This window comes from Alternaria postmessia (genome assembly GCF_024291825.1).
Source record: "Alternaria postmessia strain BMP 2775 chromosome Unknown scaffold_124, whole genome shotgun sequence".
Taxonomy (NCBI): domain Eukaryota; kingdom Fungi; phylum Ascomycota; class Dothideomycetes; order Pleosporales; family Pleosporaceae; genus Alternaria; species Alternaria postmessia.
In genome coordinates this window covers 54,102-67,151 of record NW_026260197.1, presented here as the reverse complement: position 1 = coordinate 67,151, position 13,050 = coordinate 54,102, and the positions used below count along the sequence as shown (strand labels likewise).

The window sequence follows — 13,050 nt, the reverse complement described above, 5'->3', positions numbered from 1 at the left end:
TCTCAGTTCGCGATTCTAAAAAATGTCTTGGCAGTCAATCAGGTCAGTTCACTACCTCCAGACTGACAGTTTGAACCGCAAAGATGAACTGACAACTGACTGATTGACTGATAGCAACTCTGCGTGAGAATCATCGGTCCACCGTACTCACGTGCTTCGGAAGGTGATCGGCAGTGCGTTTGACCTACAATTTGCGGTTCGTTAATTTATGCATAGTCACCAGGACGCTAAAGGCAGCTTGTTGAGGTGCTGCTGCTTGCATTGGTCACTGTCTGAACGAAAACTTGCAGGTCATGAGCGTGTTCTTAGCCTGTGATACTAAGAGACATAGCAATTAGCTGAGACTTCCGTCTGCCTGCTTTTGCAACTGAGATTCACACAGCAACAACTTCCAATCAAGAATAATAGCACGATTGACGTCTATAGATCTACACTGTACCCGATCTCATTCCGTGTCGATTTACAAAATCCCTATCTATCGTGTCAAGGAAGGCCTGCGAAGGTGTATCCTCAACGACAACATTGGTATCAGGTTGGATCAGATCGGCAGCAGGAACGGTGATTCCGTGCCTTGTTGCATACTGAACGATCTCTGAAATCCTGACATTCATGTCATGAGACACGTTTCGGGCATGCTGAACGCAATACGTGAGGAGCTGGGCGTCGCGGCCAGTGGGGTAATTGACTACGCCATCACCTAGATGATATAGAAAGTAGTCGTGTAGAGGTCGATCGGCTGCCTGCTTGTCCGTTTTCCCTCTCGTTGACATGTTCGAAGGAACATTCGTTGTGAAAGTGTGTGTCGGTACATCGGCCGGCCGGCCGTCATGATTGTGGTGGAATGCGGTACGGTGGTAGCTACGGGGACTTTGCAGTTGACGAGCGTAGGACTGCTAAGATGAGCCAAGCGCGCTTGTAGAGAGATTCCAAGACACTTACCATGAAGTCAGCGACTTCTTTCGGTGACCATGACTTTCGTATACGATCCCACAGCTCGTAATATACGGTCTGGTAAGGAAGGAACTGCTTCAAAGTCAGCAAATGCCTCAAACTAAGAGTGATGTGCGTACAGTCAACATCTCTTGTGCAGTAGTGACACAATTGATTAGAGTAGGATCAACCGTTCTTGGTGGTGCTACCCCTCTCATCTCGTGGCGATCATCGGAATTAGCTGAAGATGGAAGTGTTGCTAATGTCCTTCCTTCGATCTCAAGATGAGCACGAATTTGACCACGCGACATCGCAACACCCTTACATCCCCTACCAGAAACATTCACTGTATTTCTAGTTGAAAAGCGGGCCATCATTGCAGCGATGGGATCCGCCAAGGGAGCCTGGACAGCTACCGTTGCTGGAGTGACAGTTACGGGTACCGTTGGCTGAACTTGAGATGCTGCCGCCACTGCAGGTGCCGCTACCACTGTCGTTGTCGATGCCACAGGTGTATGGGGTGTGGCGGCCTGGGAGGCAGTGGGGTGCTGCGTAGTTGTATCTGATACAACTGTCTCAAGAACACGTCCCAGGTCTGACGATGAGCGGGATGAGAGAAATTGCTCAATCCTTGGTGCTGTATCATCGTTGCGGAACCGTTTGCGGGATTCAGTTGGGCGCTCCTCCACGTTGTTGTCTACTCCATATTTCCACTCTATCTGGAGGCCGTCCTCGGCTATGGCTGCTTTGCGCTTGAATGAATGCGCTGTGGAGGTAACTGTTGGTCCTCTGTGCATATGGACAGGATTCGGGACACGCGCGGTCTGCTCGAAGAACGCGACTCGAACTTCTTCTAGAGCTATCATCAGACAGCAGTTCGGAGTAGTGAGGAATATCTCCACCCACGCATCGATAAGTCGAAAGTGTGGTCCAGGTGTGAAGCAATACATCAAGTCGTCATCTTCCTGCACATTTCTGAAATGAAACCACTGAAATCTTGCAGAATACTTGATGACATCTTCAACTCGACGACGGTGGTACTCGTTGCTCTGCAATAGGTGGTCTTCGCGAAGGTTTCTCGGAGTGTAGTGTCCTGGCGTGTACGTCACCCTTGGATCGTTCCAGAGGAGGGTCGGGAGGGCCGGTGGGTGCTGGAGCGTACTGTCATGATAGAATCCGCTCGTCATCTGCGAAGTTGAATTGACGAAGTTTTGCATAGGCCCCATGCGAGGACCAAAGTGCAGAGCAGGCATAACGTTACTGTTTTGGTAAGCTTATATGGATGTTAGCAATCTTAGAAAGAAAGTAGGCTTGAAACTTACATTCCATTGCACTCGATATTTTAGACTGAATGTCGATGGTATTAAAGCCAATCGGTGTATAGTTCGGATAGGAAGTGTGTAGAAGTCTTTCAAGTGACGTTTAGGACAAGCGACAGGAAGAGCGTGAATCGCGGTCAATCTACACTGTGCGGAGGATGAGTGGATGTAAGGAGCTTTCAACAAGTTTGAGTTGATCGTGCGTTCACTGTTCGCTCGAACCACAGAAATCGTATGCTTTTGAGGACAGGGGAGAGCGGCGCGTGCAGGGTATAATGGCACTAACCACTCTCAGGAGTGAATTTGCATCAAGTGGAGAATCAACGATGATGCCTTGTGCTAACATCGTGACTCTGATCAGCAATTTACTGTGCAGGCGGAGCTTTCACGCAGACCTTGCGTAGAATAAGCGGAGTAAATAGCACTGTCTGCAACAGGAGAGAGAGAGACATTTGAGTGATATATACAACTGAAATGCAATATTCGTGAGGTATTGAATCGGTCAGAAGTCAGAGAAATAAGGAATCTCTAGACGGGTGTTAGAGACATGATATCCAAGTCATTTGCGTATGCGCTACGAGACGTCGCAAGCATTGTCACCACGTTATACTATAGCAAATACAACGTCAGTAAGCAGCAAGTAACAATGATGGACCTCAAAGTACACAAAGACTGCATATTCGTCAGCATAACGGTCGCAGCTCAATTCGTATGTCTTTCTCACTAGCAAACCATGACTGACATCTTTTGCGAACAACGATATCCATCTTATGGGTCTTGACCATTGAACTTGGTGCGGTAATCGTCCCTGATCGTGTCAAGGAACGCTTCTGACGGCAGCTGGTCCTCGAATGCCAGGTTTTGGAAGTTCATCTGATGATGTGCCGGCACGGTGATATTATATCTCTGCGCGTACGTAGCAGCCTGGCTCAGCCGAACGTTTCGATCGTGTGTGACGCCTCGAACGTGTTCGATGACTAGCGTTAACATCTGCGCCTTACGTCCGCGAGGTGGTCGGACCACTCCATCACCCATACTATAGAGGAAGTAGTCATGTAGGTCCTTGTTAGAGCCACGCGCCCCGCTGTCTGTGCTAGTATGGCGCAAAGAGGCAGTGGGAACATGGCCAGGGTAGCTTTCACCCCATTTCTTGGCCTTTGCGAAGTGATGCCCGATTTTCGATCGACCAAAGATCCCTGGTGTTTGGAGATCGTGTGCATAGTTCTACAAATAGTCTCAATCAGCTTATTGTTTCTTCGATCTCTCAGATATAAGTAACACTCACAATGTAGCGAGCTATGTGCATTGGCTGCCAATGCTCAATTGCCCGCAAACACATCTGTCGGTTGAGCGTGCATATGTTTGAAAAGTACTGGTTAGCTGTTAGTCCCTCGACGATAGATATAAACAATGGGGAATTATACTCACTGTGAAGTTCTCCTCGAGCGACGTTTCGAAAGGACAGCAGGTCACGTCGATTGATTCAGGCGTGCGGAAGTTAGACATTTCAGTGCCGAGTTCAGAGAATGCACTACTTGGCAGCTCCTGGATGCTTTTATTCTGGATCTCGACAAAGGCCCGAATACGCTCAGCACTCCAGGCTTTGTTCCCGTTGTCGGTTGGAGTTCTACTTCCCGGTCGAAACCCAGGGACAGTTATACCCCTTGCCTGGAGTAGTTGGGTGAATATTGGCGGAGCCGCCGGATTCTGCTCAGATGCAGCTGTACCATCGGGAACAGACTGCAAAGGGAAAATCGATACGCTATGCGCAGTCGATGTACCTGGTTGAGGGCCTGTGGTTGAGGCCACTGGTAACTGTAAATTTCCTTGAGGTATCTGCTGGCTGGGCTGGATGGGCTGGATGGGCTGTAACGGCTGGGGTGTGACGGTCAGGGATGAGGATTGCTGGACACCCAAATTTGCAGGAGCTGTAAACGACTGAGAAAATGGAAAAGGTCCAAACCCTGAGGGTGGAATTGGGAGCGGACCTGTGATCGGCTTGGCTGTCTCTGGACCCGCAAAGCGTGCCCCTCCAGGCTGGGAATAGCCATATTGGAAAGAATTTCCTGCCATCTGCGTAGCCGGAAGCATATCAAGAGGCATAGAAGCTTGGTTTCCTCTTTCTATGATCTCTGCAAAGCTAGGCCAATGTCCGGCAACGTTGTAGACCTGTTCCTCAAACGCCGTCCTTACCTCGAGTGGCGCGAGGTCAAACAGACGAGGGACGAATATGAAGAGCATAATCCACTCTTCAGCTAGAAGACCGTTTGGCAGCCAGTAACGGTGGCCAGCAGCTACCTCCATGGGTGTGGGGAGTACGAAGGTGGTTATGGAACTATATTCCCAGATACGCTCCAAGTAGTAGGTGATCTGTTGGCTTGTCATACATGTATAGTCGGCCTCGATGAAGGCTTTAGTGAGGATAGGCTGAGCTGTCGGGACATGGGGTTCACCGATGAAGCTGTTCCAGGAATCGAGGTTGGATGCCATGGTATCAGACGGCGACTGGTCGATTGATCGAGTTGAATCGGCAATGGCTAGTGTTCCTTCGTATTACAGTTGCCAACTCAACGCTACGTAACTTTCGATCGAGATAGTATAGGTGCGGTGGGTTGAAGGTGAGCTATATAACTCCAACCAGGAAAGAAATACCAGAGGAGCGTATGCTCGAGACAAGGATCTCATGGTGAATTCCATCCGCAGCCGGTACTCAGGTCGATGGCACATTACTCTGTGCGAAGGAATCAGAGTGAACCAGTACATCGTCGATCGACAATGCTTGACAACCTCCCTGAGGGTAGCAGGTATGACCACTAGGATGAAACCTTCACATTCACTGCGCTGACCTTCTGAACTTCTGATAAGTGACTTATCAAGTTTGCTTGTGCGTTGTTTTCACGACAATTGTTATACATTTGCGCGTGTGATGACTCAATTTCCATACCGTTCTGTATTGCCATTTCTTCACCCAGCTCTTGATACCCATAGGTTCTCGCGCAAAAGGCGGCAAGTTGAATCCACAGGGTCGCTCTTTCATAGTTTGAGGTGAATATGATTAGAATGTTTCCCTAATCAGGTTGGACGCGCGGTCTGGCGCGCCTGGGCAGTTTGAGATCTAGAGGCGACTCCAGAGCACAGACGACGCGACTGGATCGAACGGACCCTAGATCGTTGCTAGTAAGAACAAAGCCGCTGCGAGTCCACTCAAACTACTGCTGTTTCTGCAACACTGCGAAGGCCAGGACTACACCGATAAGGCGTAATCGCAATACTCCGCGACGACGGTTTCAACCAGCTCACCTACTCGGATCACTCGAACGGGATGTCTCGGGTCACCCCAACCTCTGACAGCTTCTCAGGGCAAAGCATCAGAATATACGGAGTGCGAGCTCGTGGAACAACAAACACAGCCGGTATGATGCGAACAATACATGCCTGTCTTTTCAATCGTTTCTGACAACACGCAGGGCGAACGCAGATCGAGGGAAAACACCATACCCAAGCTAATCCTCCCGAAATCTTCGTCGTGCTCGGAGCCAAAGAGGCTTCGCTCTCCGCATCAACATCGTCATCATCTCGCACCGTCCGTCCGACCGGAGTGAAAGAACTCGAACATGCTCCCCGGCTTGACGAATGCATTGCGCGGCTGCTCAGTGAGATGGAGGACGTCAAGGTGCCATCTCCAAGCTTTCTTACAACGCGTATTCGGGGTGAAAACAACGATAGCAACGGCCTCGTTTCAGCACTACGTCTCTATCCCATCCAGGAAGTCCTAGTCCGCTATATCTCCATGAAAGATCTCGAAGCGATTGCCTGTACGTCTTCAGCACTTTCAAACTCTTTGAACTTAAAAGAGACTAGGCATTTCTGGAAGTTCAGATTTAAGAATGGAAGGGGTGGTAGTTCATGGAAGCGTGTGAGGCATGACGCATACTTCAAGGCTCTCGAAGACATGCCCGAGCCTCGAAAACGGAAGCTAAGCGGGGACGAAGAGCTTCCTTATGCACCGCCGTGGCGCCCTCAGTCGCGAGGACCAAAAAGAATTCAGGTAGCACTTGGACGTATGTAAATGGACGAGACCTTGGGAATGAGTTCTCAGACACTTCCTAATGTTGGCGTAGGAATGTGGCGCGCGAGCATAGCGATCGATAGTAATCCATAGTAATCGAGTGTAAAAATCCTTTTGGGTGTAACCGCTCAAGCCACAATGCATCATGCATGCTGTTTATCCATTGAGGGCACACTGAGCAGAATGAGCGTCAGGAAAGGACACCTTGGCCGGATATCCCCCGACCTGCCCAAAGTCCCCGTGGCTTATATCCTGCTCATAACCATGCCTTGGGCCAGTCTTCCATTTCGCAACAACTAGGTCAGCCGACTGCGCAGCCACCCCAAACTTCAACTCGACCGACGAAGGGCCCTTGTCGTCGACAGCCGGAAGACGACGAAAATTGGAACGGGGTCATATGAACTCAAGAAAGACCGCTGGAGAACGTCGCGAGATAAATTGCTATCTGTGGTGACGGAGGCTTTGAGGATGGTACGACAGCAGCTTCAGACACGTGCGAGGTACAGAGAAGGGTATCGGCTACAAGAGACATCGTACCAAGCAGTGTAGCAATGGTAGAATTAGTAGTCTACACAGTGCATACGCATGTCTCGCACAATCCAACTTGGATGTGAGACCAACTGTGTTTTCTCTTGCGCTAGCCTTCGACGTCGGGAGATAGTTTGCTGCACCATAAATTGGGTTCGAAGAGAGATTCAAACATGGAGTTTCTCAAATATCTGCCAGAAATCAAGATAGCCAGCTCATCCCATCGTGCACCAAATGTGGCGTCTGTTGGCGTGGCGGATATTGCGTGCGGACCCTCCGCTCCTGACGACTCTCTGATGAGCACTGACCTTGTTACATGACCACATCCTGACCAGGTGAATTATTTACTTCCAGTAGGGTCAACTACCAAAGCAATTCATTGTCGGCCTCTTGTCTTTGTATGTGACGCAGCGATCCTGCCTCAGACCCAGTCGAAGCTCATAGGAGATCGTTCAAGATGCACTCCATTGCTAGCTCTTCCTGCGCCTCTGTTCCTATACTTCCGCATGCGCGAGACGATGTCTCTGTCGCACCTTGAGCTGAGTATCCACGATGCTTCATGTTCTAAGTCCTCGAACCTCGAAGGCTGCCCAGAACTCGATTCGCGGCCACGCGAGACAGCCACAACGTCAAAACCTCGACTGGTTACTATGAGACGCTCAGTTGCGAAGTCACCACAAGACAGTCGAATATCGCACGCTGGTTGAAGAGGCGGAATTGCGATGGTTCATAGGGAGATGATGATGAGGGAAGAACAAAGAAATGATGACGCTGTCGCGACAGCCGAAGCCGAGCCATCTCCGCAGGTATCCTCGGCGCCAGTGGAGCCGCTTGTCTCGACCGAATCGTTACACACGCACACACCTATCAGCAACACCGTTGCAGCCATTCATCGACTACACTCAACGCGAGCACTGATTGAAAAGCACATAAGCCCCTGCTGACCAAAGCGACTTGATGCAACAACTCGGCAGTAATGACTCCGCACCGGACCAGCCGTACGCATTCGACTGCACATGGCGCCCATGCTTGCCGAGTGACTGCTTCGCACTACGCGACATCACTATATCCGCTCACGATTTTCGTTCTTCAGTACTGTACGAGATCTGGTATAGATGACATGGCTACTAAATAGCCATCTGGATCCCTATGTTCCTGACCATGTCCAAGAAACAGAATGGTTCTCAATCCTGGTTTTCGTCGCTTGAAGAAGAACGGCTCCCACTCTACAGGTCCTGCAGTAACGGCAAAGCACCTTGCCGCTGATTGCTACTCCTTGGTATCCATACTCTCATATGTCTAGAAAGAGCTCGGGAACATAATGTTTCATTCGCGTGCAGTGGCTGCTACGCAAGGCGGCTCCTCTGCCATCTTGAACGCTACTCATGTTGCACCATACACGATACATCCACATGCAGCTCAGTCAACTGTCGCGAAACCTCTTCACCATTACCATAGCCCATTCTGATTGGTTTGCCTAACTGTATGCTGCGCAGATCCGTCTAATTCCAGGGATACGTCTCGTTGCACGGACCCTCAACACATAGCCTATACGCTCTTCCTTAAGACTGTGGGGATCTTGATCGGCATCAAGCAGAGCATCGCATACTCAGAACGGCTTCTCTCGCATGTTGATGCCGTACCATGAAGATAAACAGGCTGCAATGCTATCCTCTTCATCCTGTCAGGACATCTCGTTCTACCGTCGCAAAAGAAGTCATACCCATGGCAGCATCTCGTCCTTAAACTGGAGAAGTGGGAGTACCACTCTTGAAGTGTCCCAAAACTACTGCTGTGGTAGTCTACCGGCGAATGCATACGACGGCTGTCACGGCCACTGGTTTACACGCACGTGGGGTTGTTCAAGCTTCCATCGAAATGGTCAAAAACCTGAAATACCCCATCTCATCAGACTCAAGACGATCATACCATCTGGAGCCAACTCTCTTGGTGATCACTATAGTTCGCTGTCGTTCAACATCCACGCGAATGGATATCATAGACATGATTTCCTTGCGACCGTATGGCATGCTATGAACGTCTTTACGCTCCCCGGGTTGCCACATGCAAATCCTGGCAAGCACAAAGCCGATCTCATGTCTCCGAAAAAAGCCAGGTTACGACAGCTCAAAACGTGCGACTGCCCACGAATCAGTATACGCACTCTAAGCATCTCCGATACTTTCTTCTCAGCGATGCTCAGATTTGCCATCTTGTGTATCTTTGAGAGCCAAGTTGAACTTCGCAAATGCTATCTGTCTGCAACGCCCGGAAAGTCCTCGCATACTCCAATATGCGCGAAAGAACTCTTCGTTTCTTGACAGTCGCTCCTTGTCCACGAGTCTTGTCTCTCGGCCGCAAAGGCAGGGCGACATGTCCTGATCGCACCATTACCTTTGTAACCGGATCTCAGAAGCGCTCTTGTACTGAATGCTTCCATGGCTTGATGCAGGTTGCACTTGGTGTCTTCCGGCCATGTTACAGCATGATTTCTCTTCCTATAGGATGTCTGATAGGATATGCGTCCTTTGTCTCCTTTGATGCTTTGTAGACTGCTCGTCAGGCGTTCCAGCGATAGGTGTGCACTACTGCGCCTCTACTTGGGAGCATTCGCCTTGCCAGCCCTATTTCGATATTGTCGTTGACACGTTGATCGTTCGCATACCTGTGTCGCTATGGTGCGGAAGAGGCCGCGCAGGTATCCGGAACCCGCATCCTTCGAAGGACATTCGATCTATGCCATAGCTCATCGTCGGTCTGCAATAATCGCTTCCCTGGACTACCAGCATTTGGGTCTCGTCGCCAGCTAGTGTGCGTCCACATAGGGTTGATAGGACCAAACATCTTTGACTCGCAAGCTCAACAACAGATCAATGTCTAACCACTATGTCAGCAGCATGATAGAGAGCTCTAGGTAATCTCGCCCCTGAGGGTACGAGGCGTGCGCAAGTTCGTCGGTATCAGACCCTGTTGGCGATCGAGGTGGCGGTGGAGGAGAGGATCGTCAAGGAAGTCAGCGTCTCGACGCTGCAATGCTATCAGCTTTACCTAACCATGGCCATACGATGGACATACCGCCGTACAGCTATTCTCGTGTGGTTCGTGGATCCTCATTGCCTTGCTTGTGGCCTCCCTGTTCCTCCCTTTGTCGTGAAAGTGAGCATAGCTTCACACAGACGCTAAGCGAAAGCTCCCACGACTCCCGCCTACGTGTAAGTACCCCACCAACTTAAGGGTCTGCCTCTCCGCTTCTCGAATCTCAGCTACTGGAACTGTGATATCAAATGGGTGCTCCTCCCTTCGCAGATATTCGCCTGCAATCTGCCACGATGGCCGCCAACAACAGCGATAATCTCAAGCCCAAGCCTGCCACTTCACACATCAACACGGGCTACTACTATGGTAGCGATAGTAACAACTCCGAGGCTGCGAAGAACGACCAGGCAGACGAAGAAAGCGACAGTGACGGTGACGGCGACGAGCACGTCCGAGATCTAAGCGTTGGCAGCCACAGTAAGTACACGAAAGCGTAAGCTTCACGGGTCACTAACGCAGGATCGATAGACCCCGGATCATGGCTGGCGTATAACAACGAAGGCAGAAAGCTCAAGGTCGAGCTGTCCATGCATCTCAAGAACAAGGACAGGAAAGAGGCAGCACGCGTTCAAAAAGAAATCGATGATCACCTTCGGCGTGGTGAGGTAGACATTAGCCAGCTTGATCCTGACACTATAGCATGCCTAGAGGCAATTGACGGTCCGGAACCTCGACGCGCTCCTCGTGGCGCTGTCCGTCTCCCGACTGAGCGTTCTGCTACCCCTTTCCATGCAGGCTCATCCCAGGCTCTTGTACTTACGCCATATTCTTTACCACTATCCCTCAACCTCAACCGCATGAACCCTCCACATATCGCCGATAACGGAATACTAGAAGCAGGCAGTACACTCGCCCTGAGAGGTCTCAACCGGGCCCTCTACTGCAAAGCATCACCAGTCAATCTGGACTACAAGACACTACTCAATTTTGAGATGACTCTGCTTGAGATGGCCACTGTAAGCTCATATGCTCGTTCGTCCCGTCCACTCTCTACACCTACTAATTTGCCACCATGTAGTATATTCCGTTGTCATTCTTGTGGCTAGGTGGCTTCCTCTCGCGCGTCAAAGCAGCCAAAGGGGGATGCACGGTTGTTGCACAAATGATGGTGAGCAAATCCAGGAGTTCTGAACACAGAATCATGGTGCTAATTCTGATAGCTCTGGGCGAGAGCCCTTGACAATGGTACCGAGTTAACAAACAAGCTCGGAAACCTTCGCAGTACAATGCAACACAAGCTGAAGAATTATGGAACGTCCAACAGCGCCGACAAGACTGCCTCCTCTTGGGCCCCTACAAATATGGTGACCACCAGAGCCATGTCAAACTTGACTGCGGACACATCCCTCTTGCGACTTCGGCACGGGGTAACTCGCCCTCCTCAAGGTCAGCATCGTGGTCGTCTCACCATCGCCATCGAACATGCACATACCTGTGGCCATTGGGGTGTCATGCTAAGCGAGGTCGAACGGTATATTGAACACTTCAAGCTGAAAGTACCTAAGAGACTCACTGCGGACGCCGACAAGCTGGCTATCAAGGATTTCGAGAGCATCTATGAGGCGACATCTCACTAAGAACATCCCACGAGCTCTGCACATGCGCATTCTTGGACTCCACGCCCATTATATAGGGCAAGCTGAGATCACTGATTATGCGATGTACGGCATAGATGTTTGTTTACGACGGAGACGTAACGGCCAGTCAGGTCATAGAAGCCACCACTTGGTGTGGATGTGTTCACGAAAGAGATCTTAATTCGAGTTTGTATTCGCAAGCGAGGCGTCTAAGGTCTGGCTGATCACTTGGCTGGCAGGCTGACAAAGATTCTGGTTAGGTATAATATGTGCCTCGGAGTTCTATACCCATATCTTTCATGATCATAGTTCGTATTCATAACAGATGAGCCCGAAATAGATTCTCGTTCCTGTTGTCGTGTAATGAAGCCGAAAACCTATGTTGGCGTCTCGTGTTAGCTTTTGAGGGGCAAAAGGAAAGATTGTCAGTTGTTGTGAAGGTGTCTGGATCCGGGCACATCTCGTCCGTTTGGGGTTAGCGTATCTGTCCGTATAGCGATTACATCGTCATTTGCGCTTCACGATTGAGGTGGTTTTGTCTTTCCTACCCTCGGTTCAATTTGCCATTCCATAGCGCATGTTTCTCTATCTCGGCTGCATGCATGGTGCACATCAGATTGGGCACTAGATAAGGCTTTGCGTTGTCCAACCGTGCCACCCAACGCCTACTGTACGGCAGAGCGACCACGCCGCACTCGCTATCAAGGCGTGCAGTGCACATACCTGGCAAGGCAGTTTCGACATGCTGCGCACGCACGATTTTGCTTTCGCACATGATGACTTGGCCTGCGACAGCTGCACATCGATGCGCTCAGCGATGCCAGTCCATCTGAACCGTACCTACGTATTCTCGTGGCATCTCTCTCAACAAGAGCTTGAAGGTTTTCACTGTGTCTTGTGAAACGCGGCTGGGCACGAGCAAGATAAGCTTTGCGAAGGTTTAAATGATCCCAGGGATGGTACTGTGCCGCACACGGCGATGCCGGCAACATACCAACAATTATCATGCACGAAGTGACCAGCTCGCGTAGATATAGCCAAATGTCGTCAGCTGTCCGTCAGTAGATCTCCATGCAAGATAATCAGCATGGCAGCCTACCTCCAACTGCATACAACACAATCATGTCACTGTCCACGCCGGCACTCACCATCCAACACTGTACGGTCCGATGTTGTCAGCACACGACTTCAACCGGTGGACTCTCATCGGCGCATTCGCGGGATGACATGTAACGGAACGACTCCTCCCATCTTTTGCATGAACATGGGAAATGCACCACTATTAACAACAGACGCGGCGCGGTCTGTTGACGAGCGAGCCGTCGTTTGTTTCCAACAGACGTGCGACATAGAAGCCGTTTCAAGGAGTGGACATGGGTCAGGAAAAACAAACGAGCCACGCCCAACAAACAGCCTTGCTGGCCTCGTTTCCAAGGAACACGTTCGCTGACTCTTTTCGTGCTCGGACCTCAGATCTATAGCAACGTTGGGTCTAGCCTTACCGCATGAAGACGGCACGGTTTCAGAACTT

General features: G+C 50.4%; 3 protein-coding genes across 3 annotated transcripts; 2 read left to right on the top strand and 1 right to left on the bottom strand.

The window, feature by feature from the left end:
* Positions 1-3,017: 3,017 nt before the first annotated feature.
* On the bottom strand, positions 3,018-4,739 carry J4E82_010426 (uncharacterized protein; the record flags this gene model as incomplete). The annotated part of the gene is made up of 3 exons (XM_051736638.1): positions 3,018-3,473; positions 3,535-3,621; positions 3,678-4,739. The coding sequence occupies 3 exons, from the start codon at positions 4,737-4,739 to the stop codon at positions 3,018-3,020; spliced, it is 1,605 nt and encodes a 534-aa protein (XP_051583619.1).
* An 832-nt stretch (positions 4,740-5,571) lies between these two features.
* On the top strand, positions 5,572-6,719 carry J4E82_010425 (uncharacterized protein; the record flags this gene model as incomplete). The annotated part of the gene is made up of 3 exons (XM_051736637.1): positions 5,572-5,662; positions 5,717-6,310; positions 6,487-6,719. The coding sequence occupies 3 exons, from the start codon at positions 5,572-5,574 to the stop codon at positions 6,717-6,719; spliced, it is 918 nt and encodes a 305-aa protein (XP_051583618.1).
* Positions 6,720-10,175: 3,456 nt separating this feature from the next.
* J4E82_010424 (uncharacterized protein) lies at positions 10,176-11,519 on the top strand (the record flags this gene model as incomplete). Its single annotated transcript, XM_051736636.1, has 4 exons — positions 10,176-10,359; positions 10,411-10,898; positions 10,961-11,050; positions 11,103-11,519. 4 exons carry the CDS (start codon positions 10,176-10,178, stop codon positions 11,517-11,519), a joined length of 1,179 nt encoding a protein of 392 aa, XP_051583617.1.
* Between the last annotated feature and the right edge of the window lie 1,531 nt (positions 11,520-13,050).